General features: G+C 35.5%; 1 protein-coding gene and 1 long non-coding RNA gene across 5 annotated transcripts in view; both read left to right on the top strand.

Moving 5' to 3' along the window:
* The first annotated feature begins 926 nt into the window (after positions 1-926).
* Positions 927-22,137, top strand: part of LOC116169271 — a 53,253-nt gene continuing 32,042 nt past the window's right edge. The window contains exon 1 of the mRNA XM_031485322.1: positions 927-1,030. Coding sequence (XP_031341182.1) covers positions 1,001-1,030 — 30 coding nt within the window. The 5' untranslated portion in view covers positions 927-1,000. The remainder of the gene's footprint in view (positions 1,031-22,137) is intronic.
* Positions 13,254-14,860, top strand: LOC116169284. 4 transcript variants are annotated; one of them, XR_004144922.1, is made up of 6 exons: positions 13,254-13,443; positions 13,492-13,875; positions 14,012-14,107; positions 14,181-14,393; positions 14,475-14,626; positions 14,684-14,860. It is a non-coding gene; the product is annotated as an uncharacterized LOC116169284 (long non-coding RNA). The 4 variants fall into 4 exon arrangements; XR_004144920.1 differs by having other exon boundaries at positions 14,012-14,393; XR_004144921.1 differs by having other exon boundaries at positions 13,492-14,107.

Genomic DNA, 22,137 nt, shown 5'->3' with positions numbered 1-22,137 from the left:
TCACGTCCATCTTTATTTACACCAATGCTGTGGACATTGCGCGGGTATAATAATAGAATTCAATTGTAGGGAGATATTGGCGGTCTTCTTTTTAATTGGTCTAACCTTTGGGTGGTTAATTTTCATTCTACAAGGAACGTATAATTGTACAGTGAGGAAGACGTAAAAATCTATATCACGTTCGAGAAATGTTTTCTGGATTCCAAAGGGCTTGCATATGGAAACTATGCACTAATGAAATTTATTCACTTTGATTATCTAGCATTGTACTGAGTTTAAGTATGCACTGATATATCTGCTATGTTTGTAATTGAATAATTTATTTCCCCATTTGAATAATATTTATGCCAGATCCGCACAGTAGCATTAAGAATGTAGGAATACTTTCAACAAATTCACGCCAATTTTTACAATAGTCGCCTTGCATTGCTCACATTTTCCGAGCGAATTACCCATACTGTCTGTAAAAATAAACCATACGTTCCTTTTGTTAGGAAATATATAGCGAATCAGTTTTTTTCTTGCGGATTTTTAAAAAAATAGTTCGAGATACCGTCTTGTTTGTTCTGTATTATAGTGTACGTTTCGTGTTACGTGAGCAAAACAATCCTGGCTTTCTAAGCCTTTGTAAGCCAGCTTAGAGTTGGGATTCCAAATTCTAGGCGCAATCACGATTTAGACCTAACGTATTACATCCCATTTAGATTGGTATCTGTATAATCCAGGTTGTTCTTTCATCTTATGTTATATACGTTGGCTTAGTTTGTATGACTTGAATTAAACTAGAAACAATTTCGAATTGAAATTCATTCAACCCCTCGAGAGCTTATTATTTTAATTATCTCGATTAACTGCTGAAAAAGTTGGGCTAAATGTAAGGGACAGGTAAAGATTTAGTGGGATAACTGTCGCAAACAGCAATGTCGCAAGTTTAATGAAGTTTTTAATTTAATTCTCTTTTTGGTTGCAGTTTTCAAATGACGGACCTAACGGAGAATCGATGTGCCTTCAGGGACCAGATTGTTTTATGGTAAGTTAAAAACTAAGCAACAACTCGGGTCGTAAACCAAATTTTCGCCATTTCTCACTTCTACAGGCGAAATCGTTTTTCAGAAGTTTAAACAAGATTTGCTCCCTTTTTGGCAGAAACGTTGAAAAAGTTCGCAAGTTACTTCCGCGAAACTAACATTCCAGGTTGTGAGTGCTATAAACGTTTAAATATAAAGACGAAGCGCAATTTTCACCTCCGCCGAGTTCTGTAATGATTTTTAACTCGAAACCGAGCCAGTGTTTTCTGATGTTTTGGTTTTATTTTAGTGTGATTATATTCGGTTCAGCGAATTAGGCCCACCGCAATTTCTCAAGTATTTTATTCTCATTAAAACCATCTGCACACGACAATTAACAAAAATATGAAATTCTCTATACGCCGCATTTTAAATTAACAAAATCGTGCCATTATTTTTGCGCATACCGGTGGTATTTGTCGTGATGTTTATCCAATTAATTGAATTTATCGAATTACTGCTTTTAGCACTTGTCTAATTATATTTTATGCCACCTACAAATTGCTCTTCAATTGTTTTCGTATCACTGAAAGATCAGTTCGGTAGCAACGGAAATCGTTTAGAGCTGTAATTGTATATGCACCTTATAATTTAAAGCGCCGCGGGGAAAGTGCGTTTAACAGCGACTTGTTTTCCGATGAGGATTTCATTTAATTTAAATTTGTTTGAAATTCCGTTTTGTAAAATTCGTCATGACCAGATCTACCGCATGACGCGAATTCGTTCAAATGCGAATTGTAATGAAGCATAAAAGTGTCTGCTGGACAAGTTTAATGCACAATAAAAGTATTCTAAATTTTATAAAACAATGAAGGGTATAGATGCGAGCTTTATCGTCTGTCCATACTACATATGAAATCACTTTGTTAATTGAACCTCGTAAAAATGTGCGATCCGTATTTCACATTCGCATGGAAATTGAAAAGTTTTGTTACATGAAAAGTTTTTCCAACATTGCTAACTGGAACAAAGTTATCATGCAGGGTGTGTAATTTGAAGTGACTGAAAAACAATTAAAACACATCACCGAAAAACCTCGACCGAAACCGTATGTTATTGCACATTTCCTTCTTGAATTTTCATGGTACTCGGCACCTAAAGAAAAATGTAAATAATTTAAGCGAAGTCGTCTCATATAGGGTTGAACAAAAAATCGATTGGTTTTTTAATTGGTCGTTTATTTTTTTATTGAATTGAGTGTACCGCTAATAATTTGGTAAATTGGTACATACTTATTTATTAAAATTAGGGTTTCATTATTAATTGCCGAACAATCTACTGTTTTCAATAATCTTTTATCTACTCCTTATCTCTAATTATAGAGGGAGATTTTAAACATTGTCGTTTGGTTCACTAATTACCCGATGGATTTTTTCAGGCATTCGATAAGTTCCATCTTTTTGAAAGTTCAAAGTTGTAGCATTTCTTTCATCTCCCCCTATTTTACAAAATTGGGAAAAAGACATAGGAGCGGTATCGAACACTCAAAGATTTTTGAATGCATATATGGTCGTAATTTTACTCGTTATACCGCAAGCCGCATTTTAATACATTTTCAGCATCCTTCAGTTGGTATTACTAAAGCTTTTACGAAATGGACCCTATCTTAATTTACAGCCCATTGCAAAATTAGAACCCTAAAAGACGTGCCAAATTCTTAGTAAAACACAAAGTTTAACCTACCTACCTTTGATTATAAGAGGAATATTTAGAAAATAATAGTATGGCAACGGTTTAGAAATTCAAACGCCATATAAAACAAATAGAAAAGTTGGAATTCGCCAAAATTCAATTAAACCATCCACAATGAGAGATAAGTGTTTCAACTCGAACCGTAATTACTTCAAGATTAATCGCAATAATCTTGGAATTACACCGTCTTTGAATTTTTATCGATGAACACAACTACTTACTGTTGTAAAGTAAGTTAACGTTTATCTTAGGTATACTAAATGTAGATCATAATACTGCAAGGAGTATTATTACTCGTATTGTAAATTAAAAAAAGAAATGAGAAATATCCCTGAAAAGGATCAGATTCAATTTGAAAATAAGATTCATATATTGGATTCGGTTAGGAAACTTGAATTTAGTTGTCCGTATGTAATTTCGGATTTAATCTTAACCAAATCAAAGTTTTCAGGTTTTCAATCATTAAATCATTAATAAGAATAATGTCCTTATTTGGGTATTTAACAAATGAACAACTGATAGAACAACAAAAGTGAGGAAAAAAATGGCTATACACATAGTTCATAGAGAAAGGTTTCAAAACCTGCCCGTAGGTGTCGCCGCCTAACACTACTGTAAATGAAGGGCAACGGGCAAATTTAGACCATACCAGCTGTCAATTACGGAAATGACGGAAAATCGAGCACATACCTAAGCGTTACCTCAACTTCGTTGTGTTACGCTAATTATTATGGATCCTCAGATTTATTGTTTTGTATTGTTGTCGGTCCGTCCATGTGCGCTATAACCGTAGAGTAATCCTTCACTCAACGCCATAACCTTTTTTAAAAGTGGCCGATCATACTTTGGATATTAAGGCAGGACGCAATTGACTTTCAGGAAGCTGGTTCAACAGGAACAAAAGTTATAGTACTTCGAGTGAATTGGGAACAGGAAACACTGTGGACTCAATAATAGGAATCTAGATCAAAACTTTTAGAACATATACCCAAAATTTTTTCCCACAATCTATTGACATTCTCGCACTAAGACATTCTCGCACGAGTGCGGGAATTGATCACTTATTTGATTAATTCTTAAACGAGTGTAGGAAAAACGTTATTCCAAATTTCGGAATCATCAACTTCACGCACTTGTTAGGGAAATAACTATTTACACATAAATTTGGATTTGTAATAGCTTGCAAACGCAATATCTCGATGCCAAAAGAGTACATGGCATGCACATTTGGTAACCGCGTGTGTTTGATTCAGCGATATTACATTCTTTTTCTGGAGCCACATGTATTTTGATCAAAACGTGTCAAAATCGTTGTTCATGCACCAAGATCGTTTGGAAAAGAGGTCAAGAGAGTTAGATGTTTGGATTTTCAGGTAAACAAGGTAAGGAGTCCAAATATTATAATAGCTACTCGGGAATTCGTTTATGGGCAGTAAAATTTAACAGTTTTAAGTAAATAATCAAAAATTTTAAAAATCGTTTGGGGTTGGCCACCCCCCCTGAAATGTCCTTCCGTGGCAGCATGTCCAATTTAAATATTTTTTGAGGCGCCATCCATCCACTAATATAAAAGTTGCGTCTGTGTGCAAAGCAATTTTTTATAAATAATGGTCCAAGTAATCGCCATGGCTGCCAACAGAACCAATTTTCTTTGTCTTCGTCTTTATGAAATAGAAGATTGAAGCTCCTGGGTCCAAAATGATTGCTACATCTGAGTAAGGGTTTATGTGCGGGTTTTGTCCAATCAAGGATCAATATACAAGTGTATAGGGTAAGATTTATAAGCGCAATAAACGCCAAAAGTATGAGAAAAAAATAGATTTGTTTGCCTTGGCACCACAACGATCCAAATATCGAAAAAAGTAGGACAAATAAAACAACTAAAAAATGTACCTCGGTTTCGTAATGACAAACAAAACCAGCGATTGCAAATTCCAATTGAGGAAAATTTAATGATCAAAATTATAAAAAAAAAATTTGTAACAATGGAAACGATGAAAAATACCAAAGCAAACACTTGCAAGAAAAAAAATTAAACTAAGTGCTCCGAACACATTCTACCTACTATCCATAACATGGCATGTTGACTATGAAAAGTGCAGATTGCAAATATCTTTCAGATAAACTCTTCGTCAAAATTGAGCGTGAACCTCGCCATTAAGATGTTCATAGTAAATTAGTAACTTGTTTAAGTAGAAGTGAAAATTAAATTAAACTGTATGATTTAGCAATCCCTTGTTAAGCGTAACTGTATGCTAAAATTGAAGTGTGAAAAAAATCGAAGTTTGGATTAAAGGTCCGGACCGATAAAGGTAAACTATTGTCAACAACCAAAAGGTTACGAAATGATGCCACGAAGAACCAAAGCTAGATTCATAATTGTGCGGAAGGAACGGGAACCCGTAGAAAATGCATAAAGCTAATGTATTAGAATTCGCTTATGGTATGGTAACAAATTAACCAGAGGTAGTCAAAAAGTAATTTTGGTAAAGGCTATACTATTTGTTGATAGACCACGGATTAACAGAAAAGGTATATCTTCCGAAATGAAAATTGGACAACATAAATGTGTTACTGTCAGAAGAAAAAAAAAATGATGAATGCCATATCGGCCACGTACTAATGAAAAATTTAGTCAAATGTTTTGAATATTACATTGATTTATTGGGTAATATAGAAAATTGGTTTTCTTGCGGTAAGTAGTTCCCGCAACGTCTATTTTAAACCAAAAAAGATCTATCGCTCTAACGCTAACCATTAGATTATAAATTTTAAGCATACTTTTTGGTAGTAGCAATTAAAATAATTTATGAGTCAATAAAAGTCGTAACTTTCCATTTAGTGCCGAATGATAAAGAATCTTAGTATCTATAATCTTTTAATTCCGATCGAGGGCAATTTTTCGAATAAATTTTCTTATTCGCGCAGCAAACGGAGACGATAAAGAAATAATAATGGTGTCGTGACCTTCGGCAAAACATTAGGATTTCGAGATAAAGTAGCTGTAAATGCTCCACATACCATATTCAAGCACATCACGAAACATGATCACGGAGTAAATGCCAATCGCATTAAAGGCGTAATAAATTTTGATTAGAATATAGCGGTAGTCTCGAAATGCATCCGCACTTCCGCTTCGCGGGTGAAAAATGAGATCGAACATAATCTAAGCTCGGTTTTCTATCGAAAACTTTCGAGTTTTCCACACATTCGTCTCCTTAACCGCGGGTGCCGTGGTAAGTGCCTATATTCAGGGCTGAAACAAATTTCCGCTATTCCTCGCAAACTGCAGTGCTTGTGACACTAATAGTCTATACTAAGGAAATATACCTTTTCATACTGCTGCCGTATATCACGCAGATATGATCCCTGAATATTTCCAACGTTAAGAAACTACCTGTTATTATATCAGCCACATAAATTTTTGTTAAATAAAGTTTTGTTCGGGGGCTCACAAACTTTTTCAAAATGAATTGTAGAGGTAAAACCAACTTCCTGCTCGTTACACCGCATCAGAACAATAATAAATGATGACATTTAATAAAACCCATCCGCTTTTTTCTGGATTACCCACAGCTAAAGTACCGCAATTTGTAGAGACGATCAAAATCTGCTTATATTTCCGGTTTTTCAATTTCGTTACAGGAAATGACTATTTAAAAACGGTGCGAAATGTCATACACGCCGGCGAATGGAACAAAAGAAATGCAAGTAATCCATCAGAAGCCGCTTTAGGAAAAGTGTGTTCAAACGAATGTTCTCCATTCTTGATCAGTGTCATTCGTTCTCAATTTGTTTACTTCGCAGTAACGTCTATAATCGCAGTCCACCAGTCTTTGTCACAACGATGCCCACATTTAATTTGATCCGCAGTTTTAGTCGATCAGTGTGCATCCAGTCGGATGAAAGAGAATGACGCTGATAATTATTATGGGATTCTGCTTTGAGCACTCTGCTATGCACAAATTGCAACATGTGAGTGAATTTATAAACGTTACCGAATTCTCTTACTACATTTTAATGATTGATTTTTTTGTCTTAGAACAGAAAAAAATAAAGGAATTTTAAAAACCTTCAAGGAAACTGTACATTTTTTTTGGAATCGTTAGAGAATCATAAATTTAGGTTTGAAGCTTGTTCTATTTTAACACTACTATCTAAGGTCAATATTATTGCTTATAATCCTATATTCATTTCAAAGTTGGTATACGGTCGCCTTTATGGTTTGAAATTTATGTAACGGTTATGGAAATGGTTGTCATATGTTTATTTCTCGGTTTATTTTTTAATTTAAAACTGAGAGTTATGTCTGTGTAACTGGAACCATGATTTTCGTGAGAAACCTTTTTATTCCTCAATCATCGATTGTTTTAAAAAGATCTGTCAACTATTACTCAAACTTGGGATATACGGGGGTTCTTCAACGTGAACATAACGAATCCAAATCCGAAAACACATCCAACTTTAATTCTTGGTCGCAACACGAGAATGGTCAGAATTTCATTAAATTCGCTTCCCTTGCATAAAACTGGTAGAGCATCGCGCATGTCCAAATCCAATGTAGACCAAACACCGTCTGGCAGTTTCATGAATGGATAAGTAGTTTTCTAATGACAATAAATATAACGATTTTTTAGTTATCCTGTACCTCGTCCTGTACCAAGTACGACTACTTCATTCTTTTTTTAATTTTCGAAAAACTACGTTTGGTTTCGTTCTTAATTCTTTTTAGTACAACTGATTAGAAAGCTTAGCTTGAGAACATTATTCCAAAAACACCCTAAAACATTGAAAATGCGTTGATTCAATTTTTCTATGAAAAAAACGCAAATGTTAACACTTATAACGAAATTTAAGACCCGTCTTAAATGATTCGTTATGTGTCAAAATTTGCGTTTTTTTCATAGAAAAATTGAATTTTCAGATTTTGAAAAAAAAACTGTTTGTCCCCCTGCCACCGAAGTGTTGTTACAGGTCCATTTTTAGTTTAGTTTTGCGTTATTTATTTTGATTTTTAGGTTAGGAATTTGTTTATTTTGTTTTGAATTTCGTCTCATAGGCGTGACCATTCTCTTAAATCTCTTCTTGTTATTTCTTCGCTTCTTTCGATTCTTGTCTTTTTCTTATAATTTCATCTTCCTTCTCATAATCTAAACGCTTCTTCTTTCCTGACTGTTTTCACTCTTCTAATTTTCGAAGCTTATATGTATACTATTTGGTTCAATGTTACGCCTCTGACCAGCTTTCAGTGCCATCTTTTGTCAGTTCTTGTAAACTACGCTATTCTTTCCCGCTCTTTTCAAAAATCTATTCTTCTTTTCCCGCGAACATTTCATGTTCCTTATATTATTGGTATTACTGATCGTTTTTTTTCAAAATCTTCTACGTTTTCGTTTCCGTTTTGGATAATTGTCAATTCGATCGTGTGCTTGTGAGGTGCGGAATTTTTGCAGCCGCTATAATCCAATAATTTTGGGATTTCTACCCTCCTGAAATATACTCTACTTATCCCAAGGAATTAGTATTTCGTCCTTAGAAACCCTATTTTGGGGATTAAGAGTAGAGGAGAGGCACATTTGTATTTGTGATTTGCCATCTACTTACAACCAATATATATTTTACCCTTGCGTTACTTCACCTTCCACCAATTTAATTAAGCATACAAAATATGTATTGTCTCTACGTTTAAGGTCCACACCATCTTGTAAGTAGCCTTTTCGTGCTAGTGTTGCGTTGTAATTTGGGTCTTTGTTTTAGGGCCTTGTATTTTGAGTTTATTTCTTATCTATACCTGTTATACGTACCTACTAAGACTAAGAGATCTTCTCGTCCGTCGTATTTTTAACCTTGAGTCGTCCGTCTTCAGCCTTCGGTCGTCCGTTTTCAGTCCGCCGAACAACCACTGAAAAATTCAAAGGAGCCAGAACAGCTAAGCAATCTCCAAGTTACCTTTACTTATTTTATTACCTAAAAAAACCGTTAAGTTTAATTTTAAAAAAACCATTACATTAATTCTGCCACCCTACATCAGATTAAGTAATTGGTCAAGTTTTATTGTGTCTTACTGTGAGACGAGATCTCGTACCGATTTTTTCTTTTTGCCGTTATCATAATCATTCTCCCTACAATATCTGTTTTAGTTCTTGATTTCCCTGAATAAATACTTTTTTTCCCGCTATTTTCCTCTATTTCTCTTCTTTATAGTTCTACCCTTCGCCCTGCATTTCCAGACCAACAGGAGCAGGTTTCTAGTTTTTCCTGTACGGCTTGGAATTACCGAAAAATTAGTGGCGCCTAAATTTTCTGAGCATATTTCTTCCAGTATCGTTGAACCACCCATCCCACCGAGAGCAGCTGGAGCCGCAGAGCTGGATTTCATTCGAGATTTCTTTATTTTCTTTCAGTTTTCTTCGTCACAGGGTTTGCCATACCTACTTTATTGTTATTGTTACATGATTTAAATAACTTCGCACAGTATTTTCATTTGTATATAAGACATAGTGCCATGCTGGGTGCCATGTTTGTACTGAACTAAAGGCGCATGTTATGAGTAAATCGACACTTTTCTAGTTACTCGATAATAATCTAAATTTGTCACATTGATTTTCTCGTGTAGATGTAATCTCTAAATTGTGTTTTTCAATTGAATTCTGGGCGAACAAAATTGGTATTATCAAAAAACAACGAATGAATAAATAATTAAAATTACATACGTAGGGTTAACCGATGTTGAGAAAAAGTCGAGGAAAAAGTAAAACAGATTTCATCACTTTTCTTCTATTTATTTGCATTCCGGCTATTTTTGCCAGGAAACAACAGTCCCAGTGTATTGTTTGTCGCGAAACTAACAACCTTCGTACCAAAAATAAACTATTCTTCTGTACAGATTTGATCAACGTTTGGTTCCTGTCTCGGTTCCTGTATTAGACACAAAGAGTAGATCGTATTCTGTTGATATCTGGCTAAGGGTGTTTGGCATGCGATCATCTTCAAATCCCCATTGAAACCCATACAGGATTCGCACCCTTCCGTCAACATAAAATAGTGTAAGCAATTTATCGATAACATACCTGAGTAAATTTAAATAAAAGAATGTTTACCGGCATTATACAATTAGCATTTTATGCTTAGTGGAACGCAGCTCGTTATTGTTGACGGTATGAATGTAAGTCATGAAATAGTTACGGTAAAATAACAACTACAAAGTTATTATAGATTATAGTATACCTGATTTATTACCCCGCTACTGACGACTTTGGTGTTCGCTTTTGATTCGATATTTAAATTTTACGATCACTCTAATCCATAGTTGTCCTCTGCTATGAATAGATCTGGGTACATTACCATAAATAGTTAACCGTTCACAGCTATAAAATTATTTCCTTTGTTTGGATTGAATTGAAAACGAGATCTGAGATTAGGGGTGGGCTAATTTGAATGGTTGATAATTCATTAATGAGCGATATCGATAAAGCAAACAATAAAAGAGGGAGGATTCGCTAATCGATAAAATAATTGGCCAAGTACATAATCTTTATCGAGTTAATAACGAGAACGATCGATAAACCGAAAGATTACCACAATATGTGATGCCGTTTTAGTGTCATTATTTACGAAATCTTTGTGAAAATAACTAATAAAAGTGGACCAGTGATAGATCCCTGTGGATGCGAGATGTTAGTGACCAAGAAATTATAACGCGATTCCATTTTTGATGCCGTCGGCAATCGAATTTGCTTAAAACTGATAAACAAGCACATAAGTTGGGTAATAGTGAACATTTGAACCAACGAAGGATCGTGTATCTTTGCATAAATTAGTAATTTGGCAGCAGCTTTGATATACTGCAGATCTGCATTCATTATTTTCCTACCGATGGACGGCCTCGTTTCATTTCAATCTCTACATCGACCGATTGATAGATATCTGGGTAAACTTTGAAGGCAGTCAAAGTTTTAGAAGTAGCTCGGAACTTTTTTATAATATTTATTCATTATGTAGATCAAATCAGGAGTATCCGTTAGTTAAAGTGGCTCGTGTAGTGCATTTGGGTGTATTTAGATTAACGAGCCAGCATCTCCTGGCTCGGACGGATTGAATTTCGGTGAATGTCTAACTTTAAAAAGTTGGAACGTCTGGAGATGGAAAGTTAAGAAAGCTATTCGATCGCGCAAATTTCAATCACTGAACGTGATAGTTCCAGAACGAGAGGAGATTGCATCCCAGCGCAATAATATCGGAGCTGAACTAAATTATTTTTTCATTACTACCTGGTTAAATCGAGTCAAGGTATTGGGTTCAACAAATTACAGTGACCGTGATCGTGTGCGGGGTCGTTGCCTAATGTCGATATCTCATGAATTGAGCGTCCCGCTATCGTGAGCCCTCGCGTCGGAGGGCATGACGTTTGCCACCCACAAGAGATATGTACAATAAATCCATATTTCCGAAGTCGGTCTTTGTTGCTTTGTGGGAACTACAGATTGGCGATCTCCGCTTGCAAACAGGTGACCTTTAAGGGTAACTGGATATGACACAACCACGTATTGTTCACGAGTCAATGATATCTTGATACAGATTCACAATTACTACAACCAGTTCATGAGGTAACAATAAGAACAATAACGATTTTCATGGTTCTTGTGCGCCAACAAAAATAATAAACATCACTTTATCGCAAATTGAACAAGAGCATCTTTCAGTAAGATTTCAAGGTAAATGATTACGCAACGTCACCGTCTTTTATAAAGAATCGTCTCTCACATCGACTTTCAATACAGGTCTTAATTGTTATTCTTCACTTTCATGAATGCTTTTGTGTATATAAAATAAATCCAACCCTACCGACAAAAAAACCTCATTCCTACTTCATCACTTATACAAATAAATCCTCATGGCATTTTTTACTTCAAATTAACGAATACATTGAGGACGACTATCTTAAATAAACGCTTCACTCTGGTTATATGTAAAATTAACAAGATGGTCCATTTAGACAGCTGTGTGGGAAAAAGGTACCTACCAAGTATCTTTCTTGGAAATATCACATGAAATTATTTACACCAAAGTGGACTACTTATCCCTGGGAAAGTTTATCTTAATTTGGTTCATTATCAGCACCATCTAATTGAAAATGATCATTCTTTGATAAATATTATTATTGTGTTGAACTTAGGAATTCTGCTTATCGTTCAAGATATAGCCTCCCGACACTTATCTAATTAGTTTGGGATGACAGGGTATAATAATATGGTTTCGGATTCTTAGATACTATTTATTATTATTTTTATTTAGTGGAGTAAATAAGAAAGAATAAACCGAATAGATTCAAGCGTTTGCCAGAGACAGAGAGGTGTGACCCAACGGGGTCTTTGGATTTGACCCATTTTCAATAGGCTTGTTACATGTGGCATATAGTAGGGTGACCATAATTTTTCAACAAGAAAAAAGTACATTTATAATTTATAAGGGAATGCACTGCTAAAGCTAATACTCTAGGAAATTTTTCTGGTCACAATTTTACGAATCTAATCAAACAGTAAGAAAACAAAGTTTTTTTTTATCAAACATAGGTACATAAATTATGTGTCTTTATATGTATATATAAATTTTAAAAGTTAATTTTCTTCCGACGTTCCTGCCTGAACATTTTAATCATCATTTTGGTACCAGTCGTACTTTTTGGAACCATGAATTTACTTCAGAAGTTGCCATTTCATCGATAGGTTGCTGAACAATGGATCAAAATACCTACAACTAAGCAATACGCCAAAGCATCAAAGACATGCAAGAAGTCATAATTATATTTCGTTTGGACAAAAACTATGACTTAATTTTGTGTAATTAAGAAAAAGAGTACATTTATGTGTACTTGATAAATCGTAAAGGACAATAGGACAGCGTTTCAAAAGAAAGTACTGTCCTACTAAAAAAAGTACATATGGTCACCATACTTATAGGTCAACTGTGCAAAGTTTGAACTGAATTGGTCCAAGCGCTTGATAGTTATCGACTTATCGTGTTCACAGACAGACGGACACCATCGATTCCTCCATAAAGCTTGCATCGCTTTGCTCTACCGCTTAATACTGTAACTTTTTCAGATCAAAGGCAAACGTAAAAGAATTCATTTTTATTTCTTAATTTATATACTGGTATGATCATGAGAAGGTTCGTTGCTCCAAATGGGGTAAACTTAAGATTCAATAAATCCGCGATCTCCCCATGCATGAATTTAATGAAATATTATAAAGATGAAAAACACGACATTTGTTTCGGAACTCAACGCATAGATCAGGGCATAATGCTAGAGGAAAAATTTTAATTTTTTATTTTTTTATATGCATATTTTCAATTATGTGTTACTTAAGTGCCGAAAAATTGTTTCTCTTAACTTAAAAATGGAACCAGTTGAGTTCCGAAACATTAGAAACACATGTCGCGTTTTTGATCTATTTCAGTGAACACAACCCCATTGCCCAACTTGTCTTTTAGTTTCTTCATCGGCTGTGCATGAGCATACTGGCAGTCGTAACAATCCTCTTCAAGCTCTTGGCATAATTTACCTAAATCTGGAGAGGTCGTGGGGACTTTTTTGAGCGTCAGCCTGGAAAATGTCCAACTATATTCCAAAAGGTTTAGTAATTATATAAATGTTCGAGTTTGGATGAAAATTGGTCTAATTGTACTGTACTAGTATAGAATTGAGCCCGCCAATGATCAGCTTTCGTAGGTTATGACAGCGAGACAGACAGAAACAGCGACTGGTGCCAACGTTGCCTCCACAACTGGCGCGGGTGTACGAGGTAAGGGGTTGACAGCTACTGGCAAGAAAAATAGACGCGCTCTCTTCGCTCTAGCGCTGCACTGGCACGAAAAAGCATTTACATTCATTGTCCGGACTGTCACGCTATTAAAACAGACATTGAAAAATTCATATCTCTTAAACCGTTCAAGGCAAGTAAGTGCTCTTTTTTACAATCGAATCTAAAGTACTCCCTCCATCCTACTGCTCACCCATAGCGTCGGACCACAATACCTATTCGCTCAGAGCGTAGGTGCCCCAGGTGCTACTGTTCACCCATAGGGTAGGATCGCCCGTATTCGTGTTACAGCTGTAAGTACGCATCAAATCTTAAGTGCAATGAAATCATAATAAAATGGCATATTTAAAAAAAATAGACAATGGTATGGTATGTTTCTGTTTAAGAAAAACGAAGATGGCGCCAATTTTTGAAAATATTTTATTTCAGTTCGCAAAAGTGGATTATGGTCGTGAACTAAATTTCAAGTTTCTATTTCAACTGCTAATTTAAAAACTTCTAACGAATGGGCAACATGAATTAAATGTTCGTGCCCATCAACCACTCTGATGTGGTGTTTTAGCAAGTAAAACCTTATTTTCAATGCATTTGGTTCTAGTGGTGTACTAACCTATTTTGGTATGGGGGTTGGATAAATATGCGCCTTTTCTTGATGGTGCCGTAGTGAAAAATCTGACGAAAGGAATTGGTTTCTATCCAATCAGAGGAGGGTACTCACACAGGGAGAATAGAAGGTTTGGATGACACGTAGGTCCTGGAATCAAAACTTCAATTGCAAATATTTCGATATGGATTTTTCATCTAAGCATAGGTACTTTTTCCTTTATTAAAAGCATGTATGGTTAATTTTTAGAAATTATCTATAATAATAAGCTTCTTAATTTTTTTGCAGAGAAGTAGCTTTACCAATAAGAAAGTACTGTGCGCTGCACATATAAGAATACAATTATTATCAAAAGAATTGAATATCGAAAAGGTATCATAACTTTGCCCAGGGTTAAGAGGACTTGATCCACACATGTACACCATTTGTGCAAACACATTGTAATAACATTGTAAAGGAATGCCGAGAAGGTAACTAATAACTAATACAAATTAAAGATATCAACAAAAATTCGCAACGTGGGCTGCTCACACACAGTCTCTGAAAGGAAATATGCAGAAATGAAATGGAATTGGGCACAAGTGAATGCAATAAAAAATTATTTTCTTCGATTATTGTGAAGGGACCAAACGGTACTCACTTGAAGATCTACTGGAAGCAATTGATATTGAAAATTCAAAGTACGTATTTAATCCAGTTTCCGTCGTTACGAAAAGACTATGTAGGAATCTTCACTTCCGCCAAAACGCGCCGTTTATTTTGTTAACCTTTCACCGATTTACGCCCATAATCTCATTTTTCCATGCTTACTTTACTTCCCACACGATGTATCTAATTTAAGAGCCATTAATAATCTTAGCTTTTCACTTCGAATACCCATACGTATCTTTATAAGGCAATGACGATCTTCTTTAATAAATTTATCGATGCGCGCGTCATGCCCTCACAAACTTGGATTTATTTCGATTAGGAATTTAGCCGTGAAACTAGTTTTCAAAATCCGATCCCTGTATGTACAAATCCGTAAAGAATTCCAAACCCATATGTAATCGGACAAGTTTCCTTTTGATGCGCTTCTAAAGATTTATTTCAGTTCCTGACGTTCGTTCCTCAAAATGATAAATTATAATTCGTAAACATTGTTTAACTGAACAAGGGAGTTTGCCAATCATTTGGTCTGTGAGAAATTTATTCTTTAAAATAAGAGACGTCGATCGTAAATATACAAATAACTCGTTTTCTCCCTAGAACGGTGTCGGTCCTAGCGAGACTAGAACCACCCCCCTACTGTGCGTAGACTGAGCTGGCTCAGACTGTCACTTTTATTGCCTTTGAAAAAGTAAAATTAATTGTCGGAGCCACCCAATCGGGCCGCCATTTGAGAAGTAAACAACCCCTTTAAAAGTATTCGCCAAATATTTTATTGGCAATCGGTTGTAGGGCAATAAACCAAAATCGTAAAGTTTACCTACAACATGAAATTAGCAAAGGATTGCCCGTTGACGTACTTTATTGGTATCATAATTTCATAAATTGTGAAGAGTTTTAAACGGACACGAATTTGCACACTTGGCGTGGGTTAGGTTTATGGACGCCATAAAGTAAAATTTTGCAAATTAAGGGTTAAATACGGTCTGGCAATTTACAGTTATTCTCGGTAGGATTGTAATCCGCAAATGACAATTTTGCTTGGAAATTTCTGTCCCTTTAATGAATAGTTTTGAGGATTTTGGAAACTCAATTTGCCGAAAGGTAAAATGCCGAATATAAATGTACCTTAAATCTCTATTCTAATTGTATTTAGACGTTTTCATTGTGTAACGAAGTGAGGGTGGAAAATATTTAATTTCTAAGTAAATATTTGAGAGGCGAAATTGCCAACCTGTTTCAGGGGTATTAAGAACGGCAGACTTTATTTGAGTAAATATTAACTGTATTTGTGTTTCGATTGTTCTGTCTCAATTTAATTATTTTTAATGAGGATGTATCTCGTCGGGGTGATGAATTCGATACGGATCTATGAAAAACGAACCCTTAACTAATCGAAAACAATGATCACCCAACTGTATAATTAAATAAATGCATTTTCTATTTTCCGTCGCAGTAAGCCTGAGTTATTGTCTAGATTCATCTAGGGAACGAAATTTAATCTCTGAAAATCCGACGTGCATCTTTTATTGCGTGCAGTCATGACAAACGCATGTGTCAATAGCACAAATGAAGTCTAGAATGAATATCAAGTCCCCAGTATTATCGTATTCTAAGTTAGGCAGGATAATTTATTACCAGGATATCCCATATCCTCGCGTGCCTAGCGCCTGTGCCACAGCTTACTCACACAAACTGCAGTCGCACAACATGCTATTGTGGATGTCTTCCTTGAGGGAAACGTGAAAAACTGATACAGTTTAGCTTTCTATTTATGAGGACGAGTACACCCCTAACCGAGGGGCTAATATCTAATATCAGAAAGTACTTAGATTGGAGGCAATCTGGTGCCACTTCGGCACTTCTTTTATCAAGTTGATACCCGCCGCCTTAACGACGTATCTCATCCCTTTGTGACGGACTACAAATGATATTAAAAGCTTTTCGTCTATTCTGGAACGTTTTATTTAACTCAAAAATAGCATTTTTAATTACGACATCTGTTAACGATCGACTAAAAAAAGCACGATTACCGCCGACTCGAGAACAGATTTATAATAAATATTTTTGTACGAATTTCGAAATTTTTTTCTCACTAATTACGTCGCGTTTGTAGAAAAGCTTTTTGTAAAATTTTATTTCTTGTCGTCGAGGTGTTGATTCGAATCAAGAACGTGAGGGTGTGGCTACAGGGATAGCGAGGCGCGTTCCAATTTACGTTGTTTAACTAGGGATTATATTTTAAGAAATTTTCACGTTAATTAGGATGTATTTTGCGAAAGGAGGTAATTAGGCTTCAACTGATGACAGGAACTGCCGCAATAACTGGTAATAAACATCTTGTCTTCGTTTGTTTAGAATTATGACTTGACAAACCCCGCTTCGTTGAATCCCCCGAGATACGTGGAGACGCTTCTGATGTGTTTGCTGCTGCCTATATATGCAAGATTGGACAAAGGATCTTTTCTATAGGTTGTTATTTATGAGGGATTTGTAAAACGCGAATAAAGTATACAATATTTTATCGTTTAATTTTCTATTGGATTTACCGAATTTTACTTTACTTATACGGTTATTATAATGACTTTGGTTCACTTCAAATGACTTTTGTTATCGAAAGTGCTTTGTTCGATATTAATGTGCACTTAGCCGACGATGTTTGGTGTCAGTAAGTTCGGTGTTGCGTGTTTTTTTTTCGTTCTGGTACGTGAAAGGCATGCAATTGATGCAATGCCATGAATAATAATGACTTTATTTCCATAAGGGAGAATGCAGAGAAATGGAGGAATTTTTAAGACATTGAAAGAGGGAAAAATATATAACCCTAAACAGGCTTGCGAATTGGTATTGTAGGGAGGCTTGGTTAAATGCTCTCACCGAATTTCTCTGTGAGGGGGGTCTTTGGAATCATCTTGATTTATTTGTCGTTTTAGGAGGACGCCACCTTGCGTTCTTCGCTCTTTAATCAATGTTTTTCTGCAACGAAACACAAACATTCATCAGAGCTGGCAAGCATAATATGCAAAATAGGTTCCTAGTTCTATGTATATAGATTAGAAGGCAGATACGTGAAAATATTTCATGAATTTAAAATTGGAAAATATCGGTTTCAACCTCGAAAGTCAGCTAAAATTCTAACTTTAATCCTGCGGGTAATTTTAGATCATCATCAGATCGAAGTCTCGAGATTATGCGCATTAATATCTGCGGCACACGATTTCTAAGCGATTTATTCAAGAGGAAAAGACCGCATGTCTGCTGTTCCCCATAAAAAAAATGTTTGCGTTTTAAGGCGAGTAACTAGCGAATTTTCCATCCAACATCCCGAAAGGTCATCTAAGGACATCAATGTGTAAAAAGGATAATAAGTTAAGGCATAAGAAACTTGCCATTGCGCAGTCTGCGCATGCGCACACCTTATTTTCGCAACGAGCGATATGCTTGTCTTTACTCGAAGCACCTGCGAGTAAAATTTCAAAAAAATATTTTCATAAATAAGAAAGTTGACATTTCGCAGTCTTAGTCAAGTTGTTTCTTGGTTCAGGAGGAACCAAGTGCCAGAGATATAAGTTTCGGAATGCTAAAAGAAAGAACACGCAACATTAGAAGTCGTTAAGGGCTCGGACGGACGGAGAAAGTGGCAATAATAGCGCCTTTAAACATGAGTTGGAAAATGTGCTAAAAAGTGGGATAATTATGTATTATTTCCATTCTATGTTCCATAGTTCATTAGTGAGCCTTTTGGCATTACTTAAACTCTGTACCTTATCGTATTTTTTACCGCATTTTTCAAAAATGAAAATGTGTTTTTACGTTTTACCAATATTTTTAGGGAAATGGTAAACCGCATTGCCTTTAGGAATTTTGATCGATGGTGTTTTTTCGACCTAAACGACATTTCCTTGATAAAGATTTAACACGACATTCAAGATTCATTAAAACATTTTTTCAATGAAAGCGATTGCTGCCAAAAATTGCCCATTTTTCAGATTTTGGGTCATTTGTAACAAGAGAGTAATGATACAAATACGGTTGATGCATGAATCCGATGTAGTTCTTCCAAATGCAGATCAAATGCGATGGAGGTCTTCAGTCACACCACAAATATTTTTCAATGGTGTTTCTCAAGCTACTCCTACCTACAATAAGGAACTGACTGGACACGATCAAGATGACTATATTTCAAAATAAACACAGGAACCATTAATGTCTAGCAATTCCTAGTAAGAGTTTGAGATCTTATAAACGCTACAGTCAATAGGATACGTGCAGAGAATCAACGAGTGGTCCGAAATGTGATGCATAGGAACAGTTCCACTGTCAGCGACGTTCGTTTGAGCAGAAACAATGATAATTAATTATTTAGACCGACCTCATACAACATACTGGTGAATTTAATGCAACGCGAGTTATGATAATTTAAGAGATCTAAATTGAGATCTCCCACGCAAACAATGTTATCGGAAGCGGTTAGGATACGTGCAAGACAATTCTTAAATGCATCAATAAATTTCGTACATGCATGTTCCGCTTTTCGGTAAATTTTTCCGACGGCTAAGGATGAATTATTGACATGGATGAGGACCCAAATTTGTTCAAACGCCTCATCGCAAGCTAAATTAGCTACTAAAGTGTAGCGGAGATTATCTTTGATATAAATAATAATTAAACCACCACCCCAGGTGTTTGTTATCCTATCTTTACGTACAATCGTGTATCCAGGAATACTCGCAACGGTACCTTCAGTTTTTGGTTTTTAACCACGTTTCTGCTATTCTAACGATGTCATACTTACTACTTAGTCGTCAATATATTATGTTGCTACAACTCTCGAAAATTACTTTAATATTAAGCTGATATTTCACAACGATATCTCTAAACTTTGTATGGCGGATAAAAGATTTACTAAACATAATCGTTACAGCGTTTACAATGGTGGTATGAATTTGTATGAAATAATGCAAGATGAATGTATAAATAAAGAAAATTCTGATTGATATTCGGTAGTCGCGAGTAATTAAATGTATTTCCTTATCGGCAAAAACTGCTTACGCAGCGATAACGGAACTTCTTATCACAATGACTGGAGATAAACTTTTACAAATACTATGCAAATATTTTCAGATGTTCGTTACTAACACAAAATATCTTTACAATTACAAATAAAAATAAAAACACGATTAAACGGTATAATTAGGATAGAACGTAGAGCAAGGGCCAGATTGTACAATTGAAAGTATCCATTTATTATTGAATTGTGTTTGGCATTTCAATGACTTTTGATTCGTCTTTACTTTTATTCACTCCGGAAGAAAGTGTCTCAAACACAAGACAAAACACGCTGCCCATTCCACGAAGTACAAAGATTTTTCATTTTTAGCTCAGTATAAGTGCCGAAGGTTGCATTGAAAAATAGTCGCTGTAAGCCAGTCGCTACCAGTAAATAATGCTTTAGAAATGAGCAAATTGCAAATACCCGTCTTCAGCAATTCGTGCAATCAGCACAATTCATATTTATGTGATTGGAGTTCCAATTTCTTAATTACTTCTTCACTTGCAAAATGTTAACATAAAAAACGTGAGCACCAAAGTAGATCAATTAGGTGTAACCTAAAATCATGCGGGCTACTATCAAGAATTTGTTAAGTCATCTCTGCACTGGGCAATCCGGTGGGTAGAGTAAAAGTTCAGTTTTAAGTAATTAAACCTAATTCGGATCTGTTTCGAAAATTTATGGCCTCATTATTCTTTTGAACATAAAACTATAACAAGAAAAAAGTTATAAAAGACCCTTCTTTTGTTAGAATCGCCTGTAATTATCGTTTTCTAAATCCGTCTGCATGAAAGTGAAAAGGCAATTATGAAAATCATTTTCGCTCAGGCATTTAACTCGGATGGCCTTACCTTGTTAACAAAATCGTTGTCAGAAGCAATTCTCATTCCATTCCATGTGAAACGCTTTGAAGTCGAAGTCAATCACCATTTAAACTTGCATTGTCATAGAAGTGTGCAAATGAAAATGCTCAACTCGAGCACAAGAGTAAATTTTTAATTAATTTCCAAAACGAAATATCGCAAGCCCGACTAGATTTGAAACAGAATTTATAACGGTAATTAAATTATTTTAGTGTTAAAAGGCTTTACATTTTTGAGTCGAGCTGTATTTCACAGTTTATAACATAATTACGAATAACAACGTGGTTGATGCAACAACTTTTATTATATTTCATCCGCCATTAGCGTTTATTATCAACAAATTACGAATTCTATTCTTTCGTACCCGAAACGTCGACGTATCTCCTGAAATATTTCTTCTAAACATGAACTCCATTAAAATTTAATAGACCCGGAGTTATTCCTTTCGGCACTTCCTGTTCCTGGTATAAATTTTGGTCGTCTTTTTTTTTTAAATAAAACCGTATTCTCTATATGAATACCTTAGCGTATTTTCTGGGCCGCTTCACTTTAACAATGAGTCTTTTCACAAAATAACTTTTACTTTAAAAGTCAGGGCGAAGACAGATTGCAGCGGCAGTCGACGAACGGATTTTTACAATTTTTGGCACTCGCAGTGCTGAGAATTTGTTTGAGAGATTGGACCTACAAAGTATGAGCACTTACAACCTCGTGTTGCTGGTTTAAAAGCCGCAATTTTGGGAAAGTAACGTTACTAATGCAATGCTACAAGTTGCCGATACTTTTTACGTCCGCGTGCTGTGATGGAAATTACTGCATTTCTTTTTTGTAAATTGGTTGCATTCGTGGCAAACACCTGGATGCATTGTATTGTAAGTTGGCAGTGAATTAGAGGCGGAGATTTCGAGAATTAGTGGATGTTTTCTATACAATTTTGGGAGACGTAGAAAATATTATGTCCAGGTGTCGGTGATTGTGGAGACATAATGAGACAAATTGGTTAGAAATAAATGTTGCTAGCTTTGCCGTCGGGATACACTCAATTGTCCCGAGGCTTTTGTTCTCTATGTTGGTTGCAAATTGTCCAATTCATCGAAATCTAGTTGACCACTGCGTTTGTGCGTAATACACTTTATTTCTCCATTACCCCGCATTAACATTTCAAGCGGCTCTAGTCTGAGATCATTAATTTAATTTAACAGTTCTTCAACTTAACAAATTCAATCTCGGAAACAATGTGGGCATTATACTATAAGAGAAATTAAATTAGAACAATGGTAGGTTGTAAATGAAACTGTCTTACTTGTTATGAAGAATGATGATCCTCAACTTAGTCGATACTCAAGTAAAGGAATTGAATAATTCGATTGTCTACTCGCTGAACCTA

The sequence above is a fragment of the Photinus pyralis genome, unplaced genomic scaffold (assembly GCF_008802855.1).
Source record: "Photinus pyralis isolate 1611_PpyrPB1 unplaced genomic scaffold, Ppyr1.3 Ppyr1.4_LG4, whole genome shotgun sequence".
Classification (NCBI taxonomy): Eukaryota; Metazoa; Arthropoda; class Insecta; order Coleoptera; family Lampyridae; genus Photinus; species Photinus pyralis.
The sequence above is the reverse complement of the archived record's forward strand: the minus strand, read 5'-3'. Positions and strand labels throughout refer to the sequence as shown.